We start from the raw sequence: 27,170 nt of genomic DNA, 5'->3' as shown, positions 1-27,170 counted from the left end.
CTGCAAAATCAATTATCGCTAGGAAATGACAAGAACAGCTCATCAGGCCATGGGCAGACACCTCTAGAGTTTTTATTTTCAAATTGGGTCCTATGCGGGAGATGCCAGGAACAATTTGTCTCTGTCACTGAAAGACCTCCACTGGAAAAATTAGAGCAACATTTCATACAAAGGAACCTCAAACAGAGGGGTGAATCACAGATGATGGGATGAATCATAGTTTGTGTGTGGGGGCACTATTCGTACTACTACAACTACAAGCATTTGTTTAGACCGGTTCATGCCACCTGCACTTCTCTCAAAGGGCTGCTTTGATCCATCTCAGTCCTTTCAAATTAACCCATGGGAGGTCGGACCTGACATCATTACCGTGGCTTTGAAATTATTGCACAATCTTCTGAATCACAAACAAGCACAGTCGTTAAAACCAGACTTCAGGTCAACAAAGAGTGTTCCCATAAAAAGGGTTGTAGTGAAGTATAGTGGGAACCTGACTTTGGCAAAAGGCCCCAACCCCCATCCTACTAACACACCAATTCATCGACATGAAATATAATATACATATATATATATATATATATATATATATATATATATATATATATATATATATATATATATATATATATATTAGGCCTTAGAGAAGCCTTTAAACTCTAAATTACAGCTTTACAATAGCGCTAATTTCTGTAATTTAGTAATATATTAGCATTAGGGTAACAGTTTGGTTGTTCAAAATAGGGGTTTTTAAGATTTTATAAGGGGCGGCACGGTGGCGCAGCAGGTAGTGTCGCAGTCACACAGCTCCAGGGGCCTGGAGGTTGTGGGTTCGATTCCCGCTCCGGGTGACTGTCTGTGAGGAGTTGGTGTGTTCTCCCCGTGTCCGCGTGGGTTTCCTCCGGGTGCTCCGGTTTCCTCCCACAGTCCAAAAACACACGTTGCAGGTGGATTGGCGACTCGAAAGTGTCCGTAGGTGTGAGTGTGTGAGTGAATGTGTGTGTGTCTGTGTTGCCCTGTGAAGGACTGGCGTCCCCTCCAGGGTGTATTCCCGCCTTGCGCCCGATGATTCCAGGTAGGCTCTGGACCCCCCGCGACCCTAAATTGGATAAGCGGTTACAGATAATGGATGGATGGATGGAAGATTTTATAAGATATCCTACCTGTTTTTTTAAGCTTTTACGACATTGTACTGCACAGTTTTGCAGTGATGTCTTCAGCAAATTAGACACTGAGACTGAATGAAACATGATCTCCTAACAGGTTTTTACAAGAACAGAGCTTGGCCTTGGTTTATATGGAAGAAACAGAGTGCTTCAAAAAATGTACAAAACATTTCTCTTCATGCATCAGTGCACTTACCGGAATTAATTTTAAGCTTAATATTTTTAAATGCCAAAGCTAATAATATTGTAAGATGTAGGTGTGGGCTCTCTGTGTCCCCATGTACCTAGGAGAGCATATCTGACATCAGACTTATCAGCCAGAGGGATTTTTTTTTTTTTGGAAAGCTAACCTGGGAAAAATCTCAGGAGAGATCTAGACATTGTTTGATTAAAAAAACTCTCATTGTCCCTCCCTCGCACTTTCCTTTTTCCTTCCGCATAAACTAACGGTAAAAGCGCCTGAGCAGACAACCACCTGAAGAAACAGAGATGGCCCCAGGAGAAGTGAGCTGCTGACGAAGAAATGAAGATGTAAAGAACAATAGAAAAAACCCACAATGAATGAAATCTATTACATTAGCCATGAAATATAGGAATTACTATTTTTTTTACTATTTACTATTTTTTATTTAGTATTAGGTTAACACTTAAAATATGTTTGAAATTTGAATTTTACAAAAACATTTTATATTTTAACCTACAATTAATAAAGGTTCTACACAGTCAGAAAAAGGCAATATACCTGGACATTTGTTCATCATCTTGGCCAAAACTTTTAATCTCTTGAAAATAAATGTTGCTTATTTGTAGTTACATTTATAATTTTGGACTATAGTGTACATGAAGATAGAAAGGTACTCTAACCATTAAACTTTGACCCCAACCCCCATGATACCAGCGCCATATAATTCTGATCACAATTCAAAGCAAGAGACACTGACCACCTAGAATGCAGTGGAGAGTAAAGGCTTTCTTTGCCCCTCTTTCCAGGCTGGAGGGTGAATGACAACGTGAAGCACTCTGCATGGGGTGTGTAATCATTTCATTAGAAACTGGATGCTTGAATTTTTTCTCTCTTAAACAGAAGAAGAATTTTGCTGTAGATGGCCTGAAAATGTACATGATCATCTCGTTAGGTCATAGGCAAATAGGCTGCTCATACTGGACAGTAAATGGCCTAACGAGATGATCATCAAGGCACTCTGTAAACATGTACATTTTCAGGCCATCTACAGCAAAATTCCTCTTCTGTTTAAGATAGAAAATTCAAGAATCCAGTTTCTAATGAAATGATTACACACCCCGTGCAGAGTGCTTCAAGTTGTCATTCACCCTCCAGTTCTAAATATATCAGAGAGGAAAGCCCAATTTGCCATGTGCTGAACAGAAGGCTCTGATATTTGTGCTTGTGAGTGTGTGTGTGTGTGTTCACGAGTGTGTTGGTTCTGTCCATTTTCTGGGCAAAGTAATGGTTGTTTTCAGAGGTGGACATAGTGCAGTTTTTTGTACTTGAGTATAATTAAACATACTAAGTATTCTATCTATAAATTACATGAATACTTGCATGTATATGTACTTAAATAATTTACAATTTTGGCCTATTGTGCACATGAAAATTAAAATACCTTAAGTAAATATTTAATTTTGAGAACTAAGTTCTATTAAACAAACATATTTACAATAATTTAATTAAAGTTAAAACATATTTCTATCATAAAGTTTGAAGATACATGTTTTTTTCTGACTCTAATATGTATTCGATATACCCTATTCATGACCTTGAGCCCTGGCATTGTACAAAAACTAGCATGGTGTGACTTTATCAAACTGATCTATCCTATTTCAATATAAGTGGTCAGTTCAACCCTTAACAGCCCCAGACACACATTCTTGTACACACACACACACACACACAAACCTTGTCCTCACTGACCTCAGTACTCAAGTTCAACAGCTCTGTCTCTAGTCCAGTCAGTTCCTGTAAGGACACTTCTCAGGCTTAGCAAACAATCAAAGAAATGGTTCCACAGCCAAAATATAATGAAAATCATATCCCACTGACTCATGGTGCCACATTTTTACTCTCCATCCAACAAAACTATCATTTTTCACCCTTATAAAACTGCCAGAGTTTTGAATGCACACACCTTTAGGTCCTATTTTCAGATTCCTCAACATCTCTATAATGTGGGATTTCTATGCGTTCTAGTTAACACTTGGCAGTGAGCATATAGACCTTAAAGGAACACTAGGTAAAATTTAGTATTTTTTGCTCCTGGGCTCCCCCTACAACAGCAGAGTGTAATTCGCATTTAGAGCACAGTCCTGAAATCAAAGTGGATGGGGGAGAGAGCGGGTGGCTTCATATGCTCCTCCAAAGTCACATAGTGCAGTTTCTGCAATCCTGAGTCTAGAGAAGCAAACACCCTGTTACAGGTCAGTGAAGGGACCAACATGACTTAGTGCTCCTTTAAGTTTATGTGAAGGTGTTACAGAGCATGCTATTTCGTGGCATACTTATACTATAGATGCTATATGCACAATTGTGTCTACATATTTTTGGACATATAGATTTAGGGCTGGACAATTTATACATGCTGTTTGCATGGTGTTAAATAATTATAATCATCTATTAGATGTTAACTACTTTAGCTTTTTGTTTTGGCTGAACCTTATGTAAATTGGACTTATATTTTTACCAAGCTATCATTTTCAAGTATAGCATATTTTCACTGAAATTCACTGTGTTACGCAAAGGGTTCTCTACCCCTGACCAAGTCCACCTTGGCTGACTGCTTTTAAAGAAACCCTGTGAAGTTCGTTTCCTCTCACACCCTCAACACAGATGGAAATAGCTCATTGTTTTAGGGGAGACACCATAGGATATCGGCAGGTCCCGTCAAGGAAGCTAAATCACTGTAATGCATGCAACCAGCACTGTGCTGTGTCCAAATATTCATGGTATTCATGGAGCTTCACATTTAATCTGGAAACGTGTTTGGTGGAGAGTTTTTCCAGTCGACCCCCACCCCCCTACAACCACACACACACACACACCCATTAAAACATACTTCCCTTCATGAGAATTTCATTACTTATAAGTCACTTATTGATTATTCAGGAAATTTAATGGTGATTCTCCAGATATTAATCAGGAAAAATGACATTACACTGTTTACAATTACACATTACACAGATTTCAGCTGAAAACCCTTGATGAGAAATGGTTCCTGTCTTGATATCTCAGTGTGAGGCTTGTGGGATTCTTAAACCCTTTTTTTCACAGGAGAAACATCTGAACAGCTTAAGACTTCTTGTCTAACCATGAGATATTGTTTATAAGGAACAACTGAGATTTTAAAGAGAATTTGCTGAGATATCACTCTGATTAAATACATATTTTTTTAAAAGTGCTGACAGTGAATGCTGGAGGAAACAGGTGCATTGCTATTGAAGCAGCAAGTCCACTGAGCCTGAAATTCCTTAACAAAACGAAGAAGGACCCGTGTTCCCTGACCAGAGGCTTTCACTAAGCAGCTGTATTTCTGAGTGTTCTGCATGCTCCAGATGTTCTCTCTGTCCTGGGACAGGCTGTATATCCTGGACAAGGTTCACTGTCACATTCCTCACCTCTCTCCCTCCCTTATACACACAGCCCCCAGGTCTCATGTGTATGCTCACACTCCTTCTTTCAGTACCGCGTTTAACATGCACATACTGATTTAGCATTACTTGGAAGACTTGCCCCTATGTTACACTAAATTTGTTACTATGTAACACTGACAATTAAAATGAAAAGACAATGACAATGTATCAATCACATTTTAGGTTTAATGATATCCTTTTTTCTTAGTGCCTTGTCTGGTGTTTTTCCTGAGTTTGAACACTTCAGTGGACATCAACTAATAGCAGGGAACAGTATCCTGATGCACTCTTCCATGCAGAGATATGATGCTACCACCATTTAAATGCACAAATCTCAGTCAAATAACAAAATAATATCAAACAAATATGTGTTACATTAATAAAAGTAGTGGATTTCAACCTGTAGGCTACTAGCAATTGCTGGGCAATTTCTGCAGCTGCAGTCTACATTTATACTGACTTAATCCCTTATTCCTCCAAGTGACCATAAAGCACAATTCTTTTCAGCTAATACGATAATAGGTCAGCATTCAAGAAAGTCTTATTCCGAGGGGAAGTAGCAAGGCCAAATCGATCAGATGTTAAAAACAGTACTGAATCAAGGGTTTTGCTCTCTCCTCTGTCACATTTGTGTTACTGTTGTCCACCTGGTTTACTGCCCTTCCACTCTTAACTGAGAAGCCATTAGCTGGGGCTGCACCAATTTAAATCCACATGCAGAGCACGGGAAGAGAGTGTTCTCATAAAAAAGTGAAGGGAAAGCTCCCAGTCAGTTCCGAATGATGGGCTGTAATGGATCATTTCTGCCAAACCAGGGCTATGGCCTCCAACACTGCATAAAAACGAGAGGGACGACCATGGGTCCTCGCCCCAGTAAACACAGCAGGAGGTCAAATGGGGGAAAAAATCCTCTCTGACTAAAAACACGTGCCCCTAGTCAAATTTTATTCTCTTGTGGTCTGCAATAATTGGAAAAACGATTTCCAGAAATAAGCATTCATCTCTTTTTTGTGTGCAGATATTTAATATCTCTGGAAAAGAGAGGCAACTACAAAAGACCATTCTGGACCACTCAAACAATGCATCCATTATGCATATTCTATCATAGTTTTAAACGTTTTATGGAGTTAAATAAATCAAGCAATTGCAAACAATTAGCTTCCATTCCAGGCGTGACCTCAGGCATGTAGATTGGGTTCAATAAAAGATGGGTCATGTCTCATAGGCAAAAACACATGCTGCTTTTGTTTCTTTGACACATTCCACTACAGCAGTGGCCACAAATGCTAATCCAATACACAGAGGACCTAAAGTATTTCTTCTTTTTTCCTGAAGTATCTATTTTCTTGTGTTATTCTTTCATGCATATTTACTCCTCCCGAATGTTTTTTTTATTCTGTTTACCCCTTCCATATTCTAAGAATTTGTATTGGATGGGTTTAAAATAAACCATGCAGAACTCATTCTTTGAAGGTTAATATGGTAATGTTGACTTGAAAATGTGTTCTCCCTGTGTCTGTGTGGGTTTTCTCTTTCTCTAAGTGCTACTTCCACACACCAAAAAATTCAATTTTAAAAAGTATGGTAGGTGGTCTGACTGCAAAAACAGTGGTGAACGTGTGAGTGGTTTACGATGTCCTGTGATAGACTGGTGCTCATCCAGGGTGAGTTTCTTCCTTGAACCATATGATACTATAAGACGCAACCCTGATCAAGATGAAGCGGTTACAAAAGATGAATAAATTTATAAGAATAAAACAAAAAAAATTACCATTTGCAGCTTCCCACAGTAGCATACACAAAATAAGTGTCAGAGTTTATGACTTGAATGCATCGTTTTGGGCCTCTATGTTTTCTGCCTCCGGTCTACAAAAACAAGTGATCACAAAGTTCAGTAATGCCCTGAATATCTGTAAAATTACCTCCTATCATTTAGCTCTCTTATCGGGCTTGCAGTTCCATAAAACAAAACAAAACATCCCAGTGGGAAAATTCTCCCATACCCCCATCGTTCTCAGGCCAATCTAATCATAAACAGTATCAAACCACATTAGCTGTTATTTCCTTAAAATGCAAGCACATAACAGTGTACAAATGTAACACACACACACACACACACACACACACACACACACATATATATATATATATATATATATATATATATGATTTCTTATATAAGGTACTGTGAAGTATTAGGCACCTAAACTAATTATACATTTAAACTAATGCATTCTCAGTAAGCGTGGTGCTTCTATAAAGTTATATATAATCACAGTAAATGCAAAAAAATGATAATATAAAACATATAAGAAATATAATATATATTATATAAGTTGCCGGGCTCTGCACAGAAACATTTGTCATGTCAAAGGCCAGGCCATTCTAAGGATTTTTGCTGGATGTTGCTGCCATCTGCTGGACTCGCACACACAATGCAACCATGTAATTTCATACAAGATCGAGCTTCACGACTGTTATTTGTATATACACTCTATGTCTAAGGTTTATGGACACCTTCTCAATTTGTCCCACCTTTTCATACGCTTCTATATTATCAGTGATGATTTCTCTAACTGGGTCTTTTTCTGGAAATAAACTGTGTTTGCACACTATATACATTCACAACGAATATTGTTTTAACATCCCATTTTGACGGGCACGAAAATGTGTAAAACTACAGGTTTAGACCCTAAAAAGACTGAGGGGGTGACAAACAAACATGAAAATAAACCAAGATAAAAAAAAATCACACAACCCTGGTGAAAGTCCCAAAAGCAGGACCTCTCAGACAGATTACTCCTCAAGTCTAATAAAAGAAAAAAATAGATATTGAGACGTCCCAGGTGTAACAGAGAAAGTTTTGGACTACCACTTCTCAATAATATTAGGTCAGAGATTGCTTTATTTATTTATAATGATATCCCCGAGTGTTTGTGTTCTTGGGACCGTAACAAAAAACAGATTTGAAAAAACAAACACCAAGAAATCAGTATGGTATTGGAACACCTCGCGCTCTGTCAGAACTGCTTCGTCTTTTTTAGGTAGCAGTGGTCTGATTTATTAGACGAGCTTGTGAAAGTGGTACAACTATTGATTCACGAAATTGTCTCTAGATTAATATACATCTGAATATATTTAGAGTGAGAATCTTTATTTTGAACGCTATATCCACTTTATCGGGTTGTGTTGGAAACGGAATATACTGTTTTCTGTTTTTACCCAAAGCTGGTGAATAATGGAGAATGTGCTCTTATTCTGTAGGGGAGATACCGTCAGGAGTACCCGGATGTGTGTACGCTGAGCCCATTCATGCCAGGGATTCGAGTTCAGCTGCTGGAGCCTGGGCTCGGTCATAAACCGTTAGTTCCGACGAAAGTCATGTTTTAGTCGAATTTTCGATAAGGTTAACACGTCTCGATGGGTGCTTTGTAATTAAAAGACTGGATATAAAAATAATATTCGAGTTAAATGTGATGTTTACCCTTATTCTGAGGTGTGTGATTAGTGGGAGTATAGCTCCGAGTCCTGACTTAACGCGAAACCGAACTGCAGCAGTGTAGCACTGTGACATCTAGCTGAAGCTAATGCAGAGACATCTGAGTCACGGATGTGTTGTGGAGGTTATATTGACAGTAGCTTCTGCTCGGTTGTTTTGAGTTTTACCAGAAATGCTGCGGTTATTTCAGGCTCGATGTCTTCGTTCCAGTTACTGGTCACCCTTAGGAGTCAGGTGGTAATGCCTCTAAGGACTAATGTCTGGCCATGGAGAAGCTGGAAAAACTGCCCAGAAACTCTTGCTGACACCTCGAAGAAGTGGGGAAAGCTGTAAGTGAGAGCAATGCGGAGTTCTTACCTTTAGCTGCTGTGGATCTGGATCTGGCATGTAGAGACTTTGTTAATGTTAATGAATGAGGAGAGAAAACATCTGCACATTTAAACTGTAAATGGATGATGCAGTGGACCGTGACACGGTGGGCTGCCTTCAAATCACTCCAATGGACAGCCATCAGTGAGTAACTGGATAGGTAGGTTTTAAGATGTTTTTCTTTCTGAATTATATTGCCAAAAAGCTTTTGTGCAATAACTGTTTGTGATCCCATCATTTACCTTTCTTGTCATTGCTGGTGTTAGTATTCCCTTAACTTCTTTACAGCTGTAGCTCTAACATTAACCAGTTATTAGTCATTTCCACCAGAAAAAAAAAATGTAACCACTATTATTTGTTTCCAAACACAACCAGTCCTTGTCCTCTAGAGTGAAAGTTTAAAGATACGAATCCCCTCTGATAATGTATATTGAAGGTGAAAGGACCCTTTAAAAACAAGATTTTTATGACTGCCATTGCGCTGTTGTTGCTTCACATTAATGCTCCTGCAAAGTGTAGCCACATTAGAGCACTGGCTGGTGATCTACACATTACATTTGCATAAGTTTCACAATGTTCCTTCTGACACAAACATCCATTACATCTGAGATTGGAACCAACGCCAGGAGTACAGAAACCCAGAGGCTGGGTAGAGAGCACACCAGTCTCCAAATAGACTGTGAACCAAGGTGATGCTGTGAATCCAAGTCCCCATGGCCCTGGAGCTGTGTGGCAGTGACCCCTCCCACTGCGCTAGCTTGCCACAGATGGCTACAGCACTAAATACTGTTAAATACACCTTGTAGTGAAAAAATTGGTCCTTGGTCTACAAAAGACTAAGATAATTGCATTTTTCCATGTAATACCAAAAGACATAAATCTCCTTTATAGAATACGTTTTGATTTAAGGGGATTCATATAATGCAATACAAACATGAAATATAATATGACATGGATAAAAGAACAATTTGGATTGTTTATCCATCCATCCATTATCTGTAACCCCTTATCCAATTTAGGGTCGCGGGGGGTCCAGAGCCTACCTGGAATCATCGGGCGCAAGGCGGGAATACACCCTGGAGGGGACGCCAGTCCTTCACAGGGCAACACAGACACACACACATTCACTCACACCCTCACACCTACGGACACTTTCGAGTCACCAATCCACCTGCAACGTGTGTTTTTGGACTGTGGGAGGAAACCGGAGCACCCGGAGGAAACCCACGGACACGGGGAGAACACACCAACTCCTCACAGACAGTCACCCGGAGCTGGAATCGAACCCACAACCTCCAGGCCCCTGGAGCTGTGTGACTGCGACACTACCTGCTGTGCCACCATGCCGCCCTGGATTGTTTATGAATTTCCCTAATTTGAATAAAAAAAAAATGTTCCGCTATATTACAGCAGTCTCATTGGTGGGAGAAGATCATCTCTGCTCTCCCATGGACATCTGTAGGAACCCAAACCGCACTGCCCCAGTCAGCGATGGGCAGCCCAGGCGCGGAGATATTCCACTGTGCTCTCGGACAAATGGCTGGAGCTGGCCTCCACATCCTTTCCAGCTGCTGGCTTGGCTTCTTTACCTTTACTTCGCAGTCACAGGTTTTGGAGTGTTTGTCCCATTGCTGCCATCCCACTGGATCCCAGCTGGATACATTGTATCTTTTGAAACATTGTTTGAAGTATTATCACACTATTTTCTGTTAGTTAATGTAGGTATTGGCACTTTGTGTTTTCCTCAAAGCATGTAAATATGATTTGTGACACTGCATAAGTAGCAGTTTGAAAAGGTGCTATGACATTTCACATCATATGACATCACAGAGGAAGTACTTGCTTGGCAGCCATCCTTCTAGCTTATTAGGAATGTGTGATGAGTTAGAAAATGTAGTTTAAAAGAGTGAAAAATCCAAAAGAAAGCTTATTATACAACTTTCAGTTTAATGCAAAAACTCATTTATAATCAATAGTTTCTTCCTTACCCCAAATGTTACTCAATTGCCAGGGCAGGTTTCTTGTTTATATTTTCTTAATTATTATAAAACGAGAGCAAACAAGTATTTTACAGAGTGTTACTGCCAATGGTTTGAAAGCTTTGACACATTGTTCAGTGTACAGGCATCACCTTTGTGTGCCACTTGTTTGTGCACCTGACAGCAGTTTCCATCGACCCTGCTGACTATAATGTCAGAGCAAAGAGCTACAAGGGGCCAGTTCCTGTGTTTGACCGCACCAAGCATGCACATGTGATTGAGAACTGCCACTGCTACCTCTGTGAGGTGGATGTGTAAGTATAGATGGTCACTCCGTACCTTTTTGTGCATTTGTTTACTTTTTGTGCATTTGTAGCAAAGTAGATGATGTTTTCCACAATTAAATATGTGGGAGTGTTATGTTAATTTGAAAGGGATGTGGTATAGCTGTGTGAAGTAGGTACTCTTGCCGCACACACTGGAGTCGCAGTTATACTTTAGAGTTAACATGTAGTTGTTATTAAACATATTATTACTAAAAGTATTAAAATATTAAAGTGTACTTAAAATATTATATTTTCATTCTCCTATTCACACTGTATCATGTTAATAATAAAATGTCATTATATTGTTAAATGTATATCCGTAAAACATGGTAATCATCCCTTGTTTATGCTCCTGTCAGCTCTTCATTTTTGTTAGTAATGGTGTTAACTGCAGTGTTTCTGTTTTTAGCGGGCCAAAGTCCAAACACTGCAGTGCCTGTAACAAGTGTGTGGCCAGGTTTGATCATCACTGTAGATGGCTCAACAACTGTGTGGGCAGCAGAAACTACTGGTGAGACTTCCTCACTCCTTCGAAGACTCTTATTTTGAATAAATGGAATGTGAATAATGAATATTCAGTATGTTATGATTCTTAAAGTATGTCAGAACAGATGGTTTTCCATCATGAGTTGCTGGCTTGGCATGTTTTTACAGCTGAGTACAACATATTTTAGTGATGGGAAATACATTCCTTTTATGCAAAGACAAAACCAGAACCATCTTAGTATAAAAATGTGACACATTTGAAATGTTAATTTTGGCATCATCAGTTATTTTCCAAAAACAAAAAGGGTTTTAGTAGCAAGAAAGGCCTGTTACTGATGTGTCAAGAAATTTTTATAAATGTCTTCTGAATGTAAAGTTCTTTTAGTCATTGGAATAACTCCCACTACTGGTTAAAGTAATCACAGCTATTCTGTTTTTATTTCAGTATTTATGTTCATTTACAGCTATTTTAGGTTCACATTTTTTACTTACTCTACCTTTACTTCCGTTTTCCTCTACAGGCTTTTCCTGAACAGTGTCATATCTGCTCTGTTTGGAATATTTTTAGTGGTCATCATTGCCAGTTATGTTTTCATCGAGTTCTTTTTGGATCCCTCAAAACTTCGATCTGACAAACACTTTCAGCAAGGTACACTTGCACAGCTAGACAGTTAGTTTGAAACTTTGCCAAGCAACTTTTCATCATTTTTACTCATATTTTTCTCTTTATTCTGTCTCTTGTCTTAGTCAAGAACGAGTCTGTTGTATGGTTTGTATTCCTGCCAGTGGCCCCAGTGTCTACAGCAGGTCCAGCCATCCCTGCACTGGCAGGAGTAACCATTGCTCTGGGGCTACTCTCCAGTCTGCTATTGGGCCATTTGCTTTGCTTCCACATATACCTTAGTAAGCATATTTTTCTTTGCCTCTACCTATAGTGTTTGATTGATCTGCAAGTTCTGCAAAAGTTTCCACTAAAACATTTAGTCATAACACAGCTATGGACGTGTAGTTCCATGTCTGAGGATCTAATATCTATCCAGTTCATTTAAGAACATACTAATGCCCTAATAATTTTCTGTTGGTAAAAAGTGCCAGCTTTTCTTTAATAGAATACTTATAATCTCTTGCTCTTTTTACATGTTTTCATATTGAAGTTTGTGTTAAGATAATTAGGTTATATCTGGCATAATCATTTGTATAACACATCTGTCAGGTTCTGAATGTATTAGGGTGTAAAAATGAGGTGAGAGCCAGAACATCTGTAGTCCTGAATCAGCACAACAAACAGCTGTGGTATTATAACAAAAGAGCAGCTGGATTTCCGCCCTAACAATGTACACATATGTCATATATGAGAGTGTTTCACTGTGCTCTGAAATTGGAATACAGACAGCTTAACTGATCTGTCTGCTGTACACTGTTGAATAACATTTAGCTAAGGCTGGACAGACTGCTTTAGCGCTAGAGCCTGTTGCTATGGCTACACAGCAGTACCAGCCAAAATGGTTAATTTCTTGAAGGCACACTGGGTAAAAATGCACTCAGACACTATTTACATGACCTGGATGGCACACCATTACCACTGTTTATTGTTTATTGTTTTGAAGATGTTTGCTTTTGGGCAACCTTGTTTCTGCTCTAATATATTAACATAATGAAAACATGTTCAGATCTAATTTCCTGCAGCTGACGCTGTAAAACAGGTGCTTGCTTAGTCATTCTTGTTCTCATTAGAGGAGCCGTGATTTCTTTCTAATGGTACCTCAGCATAATGATTCACACGAGCCATATTTAGATTGTGTTACCAGGGCTGACGCTTTGCTAATTGGTTCGTTGTGCTGCACTTCACAGTGGAGTGGAGATTATTCTTCTGAGCTCGAAAGCTCATAATAACGTTGTTTATCAAAACAATACATTTTATTTGTACACAGTTTTTCACAGAACTACTTATTTTATTTTCAAAATTAAAAATACAATAACTGCCCCCCTGAACTGGATAAGCAGTTACAGATAATGAATGAATGAATGAAAGAAAAAGTACAATAGTAGCGCACAATTAAATTTATTAGAAAGCCTTTATAAAATAACTAAAATAATTTATTTATAATATAAAACCCTATAATTATTAACATGTTTACGTTTTTATTTATTTTTTAAAACAATATTTGATCAGAACGTTACGTTAAATTACTTTAACTGGCATTTAAAATAAAGAAAGGTTTTATAGTTCAGCTGTAAAGCTGCATTTTGGAGGTTGGTGTGTTTATTTTGTTTGTTTGGACAGTGATGAATTATGTTTTATGTGGTGGGCAAACATCTTGATTCTGACCTTATGTTGAGGTAACAGAACGTATTCTTACCATCACTAATAAACTGAGTGATACCCCAAACTGTTTGAAATGAGAAGTGCTTCAGTGAGAACCATCTGGGCTTTATACATTAGTATACTCAATAATATGTATGATATTATATAACTGAGAGTGTTATATGGTAGGAGATAAAATGTTGGATAAGTGGCACTTCAGCTAATAGTAGAAAAAAGTAACATGCTGTGACTGAGACTATGTGCCACTAGGGGGCAAAGGAGCAGTTCTGTTTATTAAAATCAACACGTGGGAATGTAGAATAATAATCCATTACATACACTACCAATGAACACCTTCAAGATACAGGTTTCATAATCTCATAAGGTTAAGGAATAATGATGGTGATCTTGAACTCCTCTCTTTTCTTTCCTCTTTCAGTGTGGAACAGGCTGAGTACTTATGACTATATAGTTCGACAGAGGCATCGACAAGATCCAAGGGACAGCAGTAAGGGCCCCTCAGGGACCGAACCTAGAGTTCCCAAAGTGAATCTCATTAAGGTAAACGTGCAAACGCAGGCCACAGATCACCTTTTTGTTTTGTCCATTTGTTTATTTAACTTCCAAATATATAGTGTCATATACAATAACAATTTTTTTATTTAATGTGAAAATGCTCAATGACCTAGATTAAGCCTTTATTTATTCATTTAACAAAAATGTTATATCATATTTTTATTTGCAATGAGAATGCAAATGCATGCAGCAGACCAATTACCTTATGCCTGGACCGTCTATGTGTTTATTTATTTAGAGTCTAGTTTGTAACTACAATGACTAATACTGTGCAGAAAATCTAATATGCTAATATGTAAATACAGAGACATCTTTTCATTACAAGTGAGAGACTCTTGACTCTGACTTGTTAGTAGGTGACAGACTAAGGGTAAGAATGTAGAGCCTGTCTTCATTACAGACAAGCTTGCCTGCGTTTATCCATTTAAATCATTAATTAGAACCTGTTAACACCGAACCTTTGGCCAGACCCACTGAAAAGGATACATCCTTACTATTCATTAAGGCTGTGATTCAGACTTTTGCGCTTGTAAAAGGACATGAGTGAGTGCTGACACTAAGATTGAACTGATTTTTTTATGGCGCAGATCATTGCCCTGTAAAGCAATATGCCAAAGTGAAATATGGAATCATGTGTTGCCCATGGTCACTGTTGCCTGGGGTTTGGGGCAGTGAGAGGGTGTTGCCTATGGTAACCTGATTGTTTTGAAGTGTCATGCCCAGGAGACAGCATTGCTGGCGAGCAATTAGCACTTTCTCAGAAAAATCCCTTTGCCAAGTGGCAGTGAAAATCTCACATGGGCGGCACATTGAGGTCCCACTGGACCATGAAAATGAGCACACATGCCATTAGTTCACTTCCTGTTTTAGAGGGACAATGTGACTCTTGGAAATTAGAGATGAGGGGAGACATGGTTGAGGTATGTTTGCTTGCAAACCGCAAAAAAGGTGATACAGTCATGTGCAAAATTTGATGGTTCGTGGTCAGATTACTTGTTGATTTTCTAAGTGGAAAAAAGTATATGGTTAACAATAAACAATATGCATAATGCATATTTAAAAATTAAAAATAGTCTCACAGCTTAAAACTAGCATATTACAATATGCTATTTATTGCTATATTATTTTTATACATTATTGAATAAACCATCAGAAATAACCATAGGTTAATAATATATTTGTATGTTTTATTTTTACATATTTTCGCTGTTCAATTAGTCATGTATCTCCCAAAATAGCGACTTTACAGGAGACGAAAATGATCTACTTTCAGCGGAAGTTAGTATTAAAAGATTTTATTCCTAGTAATTTTGAAGCATTTCTATTGGCTCGTTCATCATGATGTTCCACCACAATGTGAAGGACAGCTGCTGTGTTCAAATGATGTAGTAAACTAAAAATCCACAAAAAAAGAAGTTACATGTTTTCAATTGGACAGCAACAATATATAAAACCAAAACTTTTTATATGGCGGTAACTAATAATTTGGAAATACTAGGGTATGTGAAGCTAAGAAATGTAATATGTTGTATAGAAATGCTTCTAACTCTTGATGGTCAAGTATCTTTATAGCTTGTGCTTTTACTAAGTATCTGACAAAATCCTGTTACATAAGATGCACTTGTGAAATATGTAACATGTCTGTGAGAGAAGGGTGGTGTGGGTGGGTGTGTTGATGACTCCATCATTTTTTTGGAACTATTTAAGGGCACTGAGCAGATAGCTGTGTGGGGCTGGACTTCACAGTCGCCTTCCATGCAGTCACTGTATCTGCCCAACACAATCAGTACAGACAGTACTGTAAGTACACAACAAAGCCAGTGGTATCTAAAATCTACTCTTGAAGTTAGATTTGGATGTTTTAGGCTGCAGATTTAAAGATTTTCAAACTGACCCTTTTCCATCTCCAGACAACAGGTTCTGTGGCTATGGTAACATTTTTGTCAGATTTGTCACTGCACTGTTTAAGTAGGTGACAAATTGAACCTCCACATATACCACACTGCATGTATGTGCCAAACCAGGGGCAACAAAAGAGCATTTACTGAGTTATAATCCTGCTGCAGCCTTTCTAGTGAGCTAAAATTGATTTGGAATATATTCTATGAATAGGTGAATGCACCAAACAAACACAGTCTCTTGTCCACAGAAGTCCCAAACAGAGACCACCTCCCAAAGTGATCTCAGTACAGTTAATATATGGTTATTCTGTTGATTCGAATCATTACCATAAACAGCCAATATCTTCCAGTACTAAATTGACCTAAAGCAAACACAGCAGGGTGATATTTCATGGGGTTGTTCAATCTTATAAAGAGGCTGCAGAGGCTCCTTTTACAGGAGTTTTTAACATGGCAAAGGCCTGAGAAATAAGGCAGTCCTCCTGTGGTGAAATCACTGTAATGCATGGCCTAATAGATCGTGTAATTTATCCTATTCATACTAAAAATATCACACATGAAATGCTGATCTAAGGTTAAGCTATTCTTAATCTGCTTTGAATAATTTTTTTGTGCATATTTTCTAGAGTTTTTGCTTTTTAACTAGTTGTGAACATCCACACTGTAGCGTCTGCAACTACAAACTTTAAATAGTTCAATATTCAATCTCATTATGTCTTGTCAAAAGATACCTGGACTTCAAAATCAGTTTATTTTTCATTCAAAATAGTTATTCTGGGTTTTTTTTAAATAATGCATTTGAAATCCATTCCCTTAACTCTTTTGTCAGGATGTGAGTTACTCTGGAACTTTTGGCTACACTAATCCTGAGATGGAAGTAGAGGATCCTACCATCATGCGTTCACAGCGCGGACCTGAGTAAGTCTGAGAAGGATGTTTATTTCTCTTCCATGCCACCCCATTCAATCAAGAATGACAGATGCATTGATCCCAAGCCTAGCAGATGGGTTTTGCTATTATATGTACAAGATATCAAAATAAACATGTTATTAATTACGAATGAATGAAAATACAAAAGGTAAATGAAAGAGTGAAAGCTCAATATGGAGCATATTTAAATATACATTGGATCCAACAACAAAGCATCACTGCCCAGCATCTCACATTTTAAGCTTTTGCCTTTAATCTTTCTCACTGAGTTCAGCTCTCCCAGATTTAGTTGACCTAACTTAAATCCATCCTGTACCCTTCTGAAAGAACTAGGGCTTAATGGTTTATTGATTTTTTTTTTTTACAATGACTCATAAAAGAGCAAGTAATGTAAGTTTATTGGTTTGAGCCATTATGCTATAAGGTTCCTCAGTCAGGCCCAGTGTGAAATCAGTGGGACTCAAGAGTAGTGACATAAAATCTTTTATTAGACTGTAAAAATGTGTAAAGATATGGTCCACAGAACTGTGATAGTGACTTGTGGGTGTGATACTAGGCTTTGGTTTTCCAGACAACATGTTATTGCCATTTTTGCCAGTGATGTGCATTTTTACATCCGTTAGTCCTTATTAGTGATGTCATATTGTTGTTGTTAAGTAATGCATAAATGGATCTCTGTTCACGCATATCACTGCTTGGGTTTGTGTATTTAGCCCTTTTTTTTCAAGAATTATTTTTCAAAATGTGGCTCATTACAAATGAAAGGGAATGTTAAAGGTAATCTTGTGCCAGTGACAAAAAGGTTTTCATAGTGCTGTCATGGTGACCGCTTTCTTTATGAAAACAGAAGGCACAAATCAGATTCTTTTCCCATGACTTTTAAGACACACTGCAAATTAAAAGAAGAAAAACATGTTTAGAACCACTGTTGCTGACCTCAACTGTAACAGTCATTAAATGCAGAAAGGTCAAAACAATTAAAGAGCTATATTCAGTTTCCTTTTCAAGAATTTAAGTTGTTTTGGTCAGTACTTTATATTTACTTGTTGCTCGGCTCTTGGTTTGTTTATTTATGCGACAGGTCCAAGTGTTTTTAGACCATTTTAATAATTACTGAATTCATCAATTTTAATATTCACCCATTGAGGATACAGATGTGTAAAAATGCACATCCAGCTGGTCCATCTCCACAGAAAAGTATGGGAAGAGTTGGGGTGCTCTGGAACAGCATTAAATAACCATGCTCAATGCCAAGTGTGGACTAGAGGGTATAAATTGGAACTGTGTTGTATGGTGTGATGAATCTACAGTATCTTTGGGACATTGGAGTGGCATCTGTGATCTAGAGATAAACATGTACCTGACAGTAGTAATGCTCTTGTAGCTGAATGCTATGAAATCCACAAATAAATGTTGGAAAATATAGTCTAAAAACTTCCCAGAAAAGAGATTGTAACTGTAGCAGAAATGTTATCTACTGATTCTAAATTTTAATTTCATGTATAAATGCTTTATAAAACCTACATTAAAATCATAAGCCATTTTCAAGTTAATAACAGGAGTAAGTAATTAAAATTCATGAAGGTCCATTTGGAGAAAATTTTCCTAAGCCAAGGTCTGGAAAAACGTATAACCTACATACCCTGTACATTAAAAAAGCCTTATAATTATAACGTCATTTTATGTAGTTAACAACTGAAAAATCAAATGATATTTTCAATTACATTTCAATATATTTAAACAAGATTTATGAATAATTATAAGTAACAAGTACTCTAAATAAAATGTCCTTTTCTCATTTCCAGTAAAATATACCAATAAATTGATGATTTTGAAAAAAAAAAAAAAAAAAAAAAAAACATATTTTAAGTCCCTAATGACTTTTGCAGTTGCAGCTGACTTTTTGGCTTTTCCATAACCAGCAATCTGATTGGCTCTTATTGGTGATGGGTGGGACTTTATCCGTTAACAGCAAGCTGATAGGCTCTTCATTCTGTTTGGACCTAAATAGAATCCATGTTTAGCATTATGAGATTATTTCAACCGGTAATCGTTCCCTTATTTTTAATGTGTCTGGTTTTACCTCACACAACACTGTCATCCCGAAAGTGTCCCAAAAGAGCTTTTATCATGTCCCTTGTGCTATATTTACTGGTCCCAGGATAGCGATGTCTGGAGTCCTGTCCTGTGTGTGTTACTCATTTGAGTCACAGCGCTCATCATAACGCAGAGAGCTGATTGTCTGAGTAGCCTCAAGTGTAATATGCAGAAGCTTAATCTGGCAATTTCCTGGAGCACTAAAACTGAACTGTAATTATTTAATGAGTCACAATGCTTAAAACAAACAATATTCAAACTTCAAACAGCTCTCAACAGTTTATCAGTTACAGTTCCAAGTCCGGATAGGACAGTGGACTATTCGTAATACCAGGTTTATAAGTTCTATGATGTGACACCAGCACTTTTCAGTCATTAGTATTGTTGCAATCAGGACAAAAAATAAAACCATTATGAACACTGCACTGTGTGTGACTGCTGATGTCAGGACATTATATATACATTTATTATATTTATTAAACAGGTGCTGGACATAAAATTAGAATATCATGAAAAAGTTGATTTATTTCAGTAATTCCATTCAAAAAGTGAAACTTTTATATTATACTCATTCTTTACACACAGACTGATATATTTCAAGTGATTATTTCTATTAATTTGATGATTATAACTGACAACTAATAAAAACCCCAAATTCAGTATTTCAGAAAATTAGAATAGTACTTAAGACCAATACAAAAAAAAAAGGATTTTTAGAAATGCTGGCAAACTGAAAAGTATGAACATGAAAAGTATGGACATGTACAGCACTCAATACCTTTTACCTGAATTACTGCAGCAATGCAGTGTGGCATGGAGTCTGTGGCACTGCTCAGGTGTTATGAGAGCTCAGATTGCTCTGATAGTGGCCTTCAGCTCTTCTGCATTGCTGGGTCTGGCGTATTGCATTTTCTTCTTCATGATACACCATAGATTTTCTATGGAGTAAGGTCAGGGGATTTTGCTGGCCAATTAAGAACAGGGATGCCATGGTCCTTAAACCAGGTACTGGTAGATTTGGCACTGTGTGCAGGTGCCATGTCCTGCAAAATGAAATCTGCATCTCCATAAAGTTGGTCAGCAGCAGGAAGCATGAAGTGCTATAAAACCTCCTGGTAGATGGCTGCATTGACCTTGGACCTCAGAAAACACAGTGGACCAACACCAGCAGATGACATGGCACCACAAACCATCACTGACTGTAGAAACATTACACTGAACCTCAAACACCATGGATTCTGTGCCTCTCCTGCCTTCCTTCAGACTCTGGGATCTTGATTTCCAAAGGAAATGCAAAATTTACTTTCATCAGAGAACATAACTTTGGACCAATCTGCAGCAGCCCAGTCCTTTTTGTTTTTAGCCCAGGCGAGACGCTTCTGACACTGTCTCTTGTTCGAGAGTGGCTTGACACAAGGAATGCGACAGCTGAATCCCATGTCTTGTATAAATCTGTGCTTGGTGGTTCTTGAAGCACTGACTCCAGCTGGAGTCCAGTCTTGGTGAATCTCCCCCCACATTTTTGAATGGGTGTTGTTTCACAATCCTCTCCAGGGTGTGGTTATCCCTATTGCTTGTACACTTTTTTTTTTCTACCACATCTTTTCCTTCCCTTCACATCTCTTCACATGTTAATGTGCTTGGACACAGCTCTGTGGACAGCCAGCCTCTTTAGCAATGACCTTTTGTGTCTTGCCCTGCTTGTCTAAGGTGTCAATGGTTCGTCTTTTGGACAACTGTCAAGTCAGCAGTCTTCCCCATGATTGTGTAATCTACAGGACTAGACTGAGAGACCATTTAAGGGCCTTTGCAGGTGTTTTGACTTAATTAGCTGATTAGAGTGTGGCACCAGGTGTCTTCAGTATTGAACCTTTTCACAATATTCTCATTTTCTGAGATACTGAATTTGGGGTTTTCATTAGTTGCCAGTTATAATCATCAAATTAAATATATATCAGTCTTTGTATAATTAATGAGTATAATACAAGTTTCACTTTTTGAATGGAATCACTGAAATAAATCAACGTGTTCTAATTTTATGACCAGCACCTGTATTTAATTGTATTTTTTACATTAATAATTGGCCACAATTTCCTCCCATAATTCATTTTTTACAGAGCCTAGTGATGTAATAATGTATACAGCAATGTACTAATCATCTCTTACATTTCCTACTCTCTCTTTCTCTCACTTTCTCTCATATCCTCCGCCATTTAGTAATATGGATTCACATATTAATGTGTTAGGCTTAAAGTGTATTATATACCTGTGATCTGTTTGTCTTTAGGTTGATATTTGGAAATGGCAGAGTCAGATGTTCACCTGACAGAATGGTTGAAGAAGAGCTACTCCCTCCAAACTCCATAGAACAGAAACCAGCACCACATCAACTCAAAAACGTACAGGTTATATATACCAGTTCCATATACAAAATGAACAGCCACTACATTGGGAGCCAAAAGGGGGGAAATATCCGTGAATTTGTTTTTTCAAACAGCAGAGCCTTATTAATCAAAACATTTCAACATTTGTGGGTTATACCTAAAAACCCTGCAGTGTAAACAGAAAGCAGAATCTTGGATACTTGCTTTTCTAGAGAAACTCTATGACCTAAAACACACGAGACTGGGACAGCAGAGTGACTAAGACAGAACAAATGCTGTATTGAGATTCGCCAAGTCAGTGTCCTAACATCATTCGTGTTGAAAAGCTGAAGCTGGCTATTCAAACTGGACAAACGTACATGTGCTGAAATGTTTAATAGAGATGACTTGGCAAGGGGACCTCCAAAGTGCTGTACAGGATTAATCTACAGCTATGGAAACCATTTGTCTGAGATCAATTTAAAAAAAATAAGATTCTGACCGTAATTGTTAAAATTCATATACAGTCATGGCTGAAAGTATTGGCACCCCTGAATTTTTTCTAGAAAATTAAGTATTTCTCCCAGAAAATTATTGCAATTACAAATGTTTTGTTTATTCCTTTTGTGTGTATTGGAACAACACAAAAAACAGAGGGAAAAAAAGTTGATATAATTTCACGCAAAAATCGGCCGGACAAAATTATTGGCAGCCTAAACTTAATATTTGGTTGGAACAAATAACTAAAATCAATCACTTTCTATAACCATCAACAAGCTTCCTTCACCTCTCAACTAGAATTTTGGACCACTCTTCTTTTGCAGAGTGCTCCAGGTTTCTCATGTTTGAAGGGTGCCTTCTCCCAACAGGAATTTTAAGATCTCTCCACAGTAGTTCAATTTGTTTCCATCCATTTCTGGGTGCTTTTGAAGTATTTTGGGGGCCATTATCCTGCTAGAAGTCCTCCACCATATTTGACTGTAGGTACTGTGTTCTTTTCTTTGTAGGCCTCATTCCATTTTCAGTGAACAGTAGAATGATGTGCTTTACCAAATTCTCTATCTTGGTGTCATCTGTCCACAAGACGTAATCCTAGAAGGATTTTGGCTTGCTCATTTACATTTGGCAAACTGCAGTCTAGTATTTTTATGTGTCTGTGTCAGCAGTGTTGTCCTCCTGGTTCTCCTGCCAAAGTGTTTCATTTAATTTAAATGTCAACGGATAGTTCACACTGACACTGACACACCCTGAGCCTGCAGGACAGCTTGAATTTCTTTGGAACTTGATTGGGGATGCTTATCCACCATCCAGACTATCCTGTGTCAAACTTCTTTTCCATCCATGTCCAGGGAGATTACCTACAGTGCCGTGGGTTGTAAATTTCTTGATTATGTTGCGCACCATGGACAAAGGAACATCAAGATCTCTGGAGATGGACTTGGAACCTTGAGATTGTTGTTTTTTTCCACAATTTTGGTTCTCAAGTCCTCAGACAGTTCTCTTCTCCTCGCTTAGTGATGCACACACAGACACATGATGATGCAAAGAATGAGTCAAATTCTCTCCTTTTTATGTTTTTTTAGGTGTGATTTTTATATTGCTCACATGTGTTTCTTGCCACAGAGGTTAAATGAGCATGCTTGAAACAAAGTTATTTAAACACAATTTTCAAAAGGTGTCAATAATCTTGTCTGGCCCATTTTTGGAATTTTGCATAAAATTATATCAATTTTGACTTTTTTCCTCTGTGTTTTTTGTTTCACACAATACACAAAATACACACAAAAGGAATAAAAGTGTAATTGCAATAAAATACTTAATTTACTGGAAAATTACAGGGGGGCCAACATTTTTGGCCATGTATGTATTATGACTGTAGAGGTGCTGTTGTGGTTTTTGATCACATGGTGGCACTGAGCATACTTTAACGATGACAATGGGGCTAGGTATGGCCTTAGTCACCAAGGAAGCCAGTGTGGGTTTACGGTTGTTGATGGTTAAGTGTAAGGTAGGATTGTAAACCTAGTTCAGAGGGTGGTAGTTTGAGTCTTCAGGAGGTGTCATGGGCTTAATTCAGTGAAACACTAATGAGGCTAGGTGCCCACCTGATGACCCCTGTGACGAGCTAATTATGCAGTGGGTGGTTTTGGTAATGGGCTGGGCTCAGTGAGTAACCTTAGTTGTGTTAAGGGTAGCTGGTTGCTGATTGGACCATAAATGGCCACAGCAACCTTAGTGGGTAGGTGTAGGATACTAGGACACCTAAATGTTGCTAGATGTTGCTGGTTGCTGACTGGATCCTAAACAGCCACAGCAGCCTTAGTAGTTAGGTGTAGGAACACTGGGTGATAACAGGATTTTTTTTGTGGCTGCAGGTAGGAAGAGAGTGAGGTGGGCACTGTGTGAAGCTCTAATGGATTGGCATAGGATATTTTACATCTTGTGTATGGTTATAATAATCAGTTACTTTCATTTTTTATAGATAAAACTATGGCTTTATTTTGTGTATGTTAATAACACTTTTTTTTAATGTCCCAGATGATGATTGTTGTGTCTTAAAGTGGCTAAATATTTATTAAAATATCTTATTTTTTCTAGAAGAAAAAAAAGAAAGTGCGTAAAATCCCAGTTGAAGTGATAAATGGCAGAGTCACAGAGACGAGCACCAGTAGAGCCATTGCACATCACTCTGTTGAGCAGGGTAAGGCACGCAAAACACACATACTCATGGTCTGTGAAAAACCCCATTATTTCTTTAAAACGGCTTTCGTCATTGTGTTGAAAGAAAGCGTAGTGATATTCTAAGCTTTATTTGAACTAGATTTGTTTACCCATAATTTAGATTCATTTGTCCACTGTCCTCCATAAATGCCTTGTTTATTGTGTAAGATAAAGTCCAAACACACACTACCACACCTACAGAGAAAAGCTAACAGACTCTTACATTTAAAGCTGAACTGACCTATATTTATTTCACATGGCAGTGCTGATTGATATGGTTTTGAATCTCTGCTATGTTTCTATGCTACTCTCTGCACAAAGGTTTCTAGTAATAATATTGAGTTTGCATAATGTACCAGTTTTTCCCACCTTTGTGTTCAGTTTTAGGGTCCAAATATTTTCCCTTATTTGTCATATGTCACATTGAGACTCAACTTCAAGGAATGGTGTGGAGAAAAATCTAATTTACACAGATGTCTTACCAGATGTACTCAGTTTATACTTAATCAGAGGTGTTCTATCACGTTTGGTTTCCAATTTTGCGTTTTATTGCTGGAGCTATGAGCATAAAACAAGCACAAACATTTTCACAAAGAAAAGCCTAAAACTTGCTCAAAACACAATAGGTTTTCATAAATGTTGTACAAAATTTTATTTTTTAGTTTTGTTGTTACAATGCTAAAAAAGGGGAAAAAAACACCCAGGACTATGGTGTAGATTAGATTTTTGGTGAAACATTACTTTAATAAATATGGGATTGTAATAATTGTAATTAGATAGACGTTAAAAACCACTTATTTAGCATTGAATTAGTGCAGGATGAAAGCTTAATGAGCAGATTAATGTTCCATCTCCACCTTCTGTATTTCCAGTGTGTGAGCCGTTCTTTGTTAGTTGTTCTCTTATGTGCCTTGATTTATGGTGTTTGAACACAGGTATGCTGTTTGCACAGTTATGATCTTTGCATTGAGAGTCATTCAGTGTTACTACTAATTGTTTTATAGGTGTGTGTGTTTGGTATTGCACACCTTGGCATTACAGTTCTTAGTTGTTCTATCTTTTAATTTAAAATTTAAAAAGATGAAAGGCTGATTGTCCGATTTTCTTATTCCTCTTTACTATTGTGTTCAGGCAAATTTATTTCATCAGTAGTAGTCTACTTATTTTAAAGGAGTAGTTTGAGTACAAAGGAGTACAAACCACGTTGTCTATCAAGAATATAAGCATTTTCAGGCAGACATTTCTTTTGCCATCTATTCCTTTCATGAATTTAATGTATTGTGTACTTCTGTACACTAGTTTGTGTTATATTGTTTGTAGTGACATCTGTACCTTGTACTATTGTGTATCCTGTCCTGTAGCTTCCTCAGTAGCTGCTGCCACTCTGTCCTCATCCCTAAGCCAGCGCCTCCCTTTCCCTGCATTCCCTCTGAGGGTGACCCTGCCCCCACTGGCCCCCGTACAAGCTGCTGGCCCCCCAGCTGAGTACCATTCTGATTCCGCAGAGTCTCTGGAGGAGATTCCTGTAGCACTGGCTCGGCTGGGCACTGCTGCACTCGCAGGGGCTCCGATCCCAATCTCCGTTGCTGCTGCTGCTGCTACTCAATCCTCCTCCACCCAGCGTGCTTTACCTCCTCCCACAGCTGCCCAACCCCTGCCCTCACCCCAGCCAAGGACCAAGAAGAAAGCAGCAGCTCGAAAGTCCACACAGCAGCACTTTGAAATGGCTTCCCAGAACCCCTCTGTGTTTGTTAGCCATGGGAGTGGGGATGCAACCATATCTATAGAGGACGGCAGAGCAGAAGATGAAGTGAGTTCTGCAGGGAAACGCAAGCACACAAGCAAGAAGAAAAGCATGGAGCAGCCTAGGCCAAGCTTCACTGTTAGCCCCCCACTGGCCTGAGAACACTAATCACGAATCATTTCTCTACTGGCAAGGGGGCTTAGTAGGATCAGCCCTGAATGCTCTGGAAGTTCAAAAACTGACTAGTGACAAGCTGTGTCTGGGCAAAAAAATTTAATGAATCCACTACAGTCTCTGATGTAGCACCGGAAGCCTCTGATAACCTATGCAAACACCACTGAATGTAGGCATTGGGACTTGGATCTTTAGAGGACTTTGCAGACATTTGGCATTTCATTTATTTCAATTTCCTATAACATCTCTGTAGCATTGCAGAGTTACATATTTTTTATCATTTTATTTATCACTGTTTTTAATCAACTATTTATTCATATTGAATGCCAAAGCTCAAATATTGTGTATGGTCTTTACCAGACTGACTGTTGCTTTGTAAGCCCAGTGTTTATTTCTTATTCTCTTATGTGTGCACATCACTACAAAGCATTGTTTTATTTAAATGAACAGTCTTCTTCACCGATAAGTTGTCTTTTACATTTTATATGCCCTTTAATCATTAAACATGACACTCATTCTTTTAGGAGTTGGCCGAGTTCCATTTATTTTTGCACATGTACTAACTAAAACTTGCTGATATTTTCTGGGTTGCAACTGGGATCTAATACAGGCCTCAGAATACAGTGTTTGCAATTTTAAACTGCTAGGCACTCCTCCTTTTACTGTGATTATTATTGTATTGTTGAAATACATAAAACTACAATAATAATCTAAGCATAAAGAAGAATGTGGTGTCCAGTTAGTTGCTTGTTTTGTGTTGTCTGTGACTGTGGTTGCAGAATTCACTTTCTTGTACAGCACTGTGATCTGTTGAATCCCTTAACCCAATGTTTTTTTTACTTCTTGCAACTTCAATAAAAGCTGACGCTTGACGTAGCCTTGCACTGTCAGT

General features: G+C 38.1%; 1 protein-coding gene across 1 annotated transcript; it reads left to right on the top strand.

Annotated features, from left to right (window-relative positions):
• Window positions 1-8,106: 8,106 nt before the first annotated feature.
• On the top strand, window positions 8,107-27,139 carry LOC136676687 (palmitoyltransferase ZDHHC1-like). Its single transcript, XM_066653864.1, has 11 exons — window positions 8,107-8,836; window positions 10,087-10,340; window positions 10,794-10,969; window positions 11,391-11,492; window positions 11,989-12,116; window positions 12,215-12,370; window positions 14,212-14,333; window positions 17,079-17,167; window positions 21,564-21,675; window positions 24,238-24,340; window positions 25,722-27,139. The coding sequence occupies exons 2-11, from the start codon at window positions 10,125-10,127 to the stop codon at window positions 26,261-26,263; spliced, it is 1,746 nt and encodes a 581-aa protein (XP_066509961.1). The 5' UTR covers window positions 8,107-8,836; window positions 10,087-10,124; the 3' UTR covers window positions 26,264-27,139.
• Window positions 27,140-27,170: the final 31 nt, after the last annotated feature.

The sequence above is a fragment of the Hoplias malabaricus genome, chromosome X2 (genome assembly GCF_029633855.1).
Source record: "Hoplias malabaricus isolate fHopMal1 chromosome X2, fHopMal1.hap1, whole genome shotgun sequence".
In the NCBI taxonomy this organism is placed as follows: domain Eukaryota; kingdom Metazoa; phylum Chordata; class Actinopteri; order Characiformes; family Erythrinidae; genus Hoplias; species Hoplias malabaricus.
This window is presented reverse-complemented; position numbering and strand designations above follow the sequence as displayed.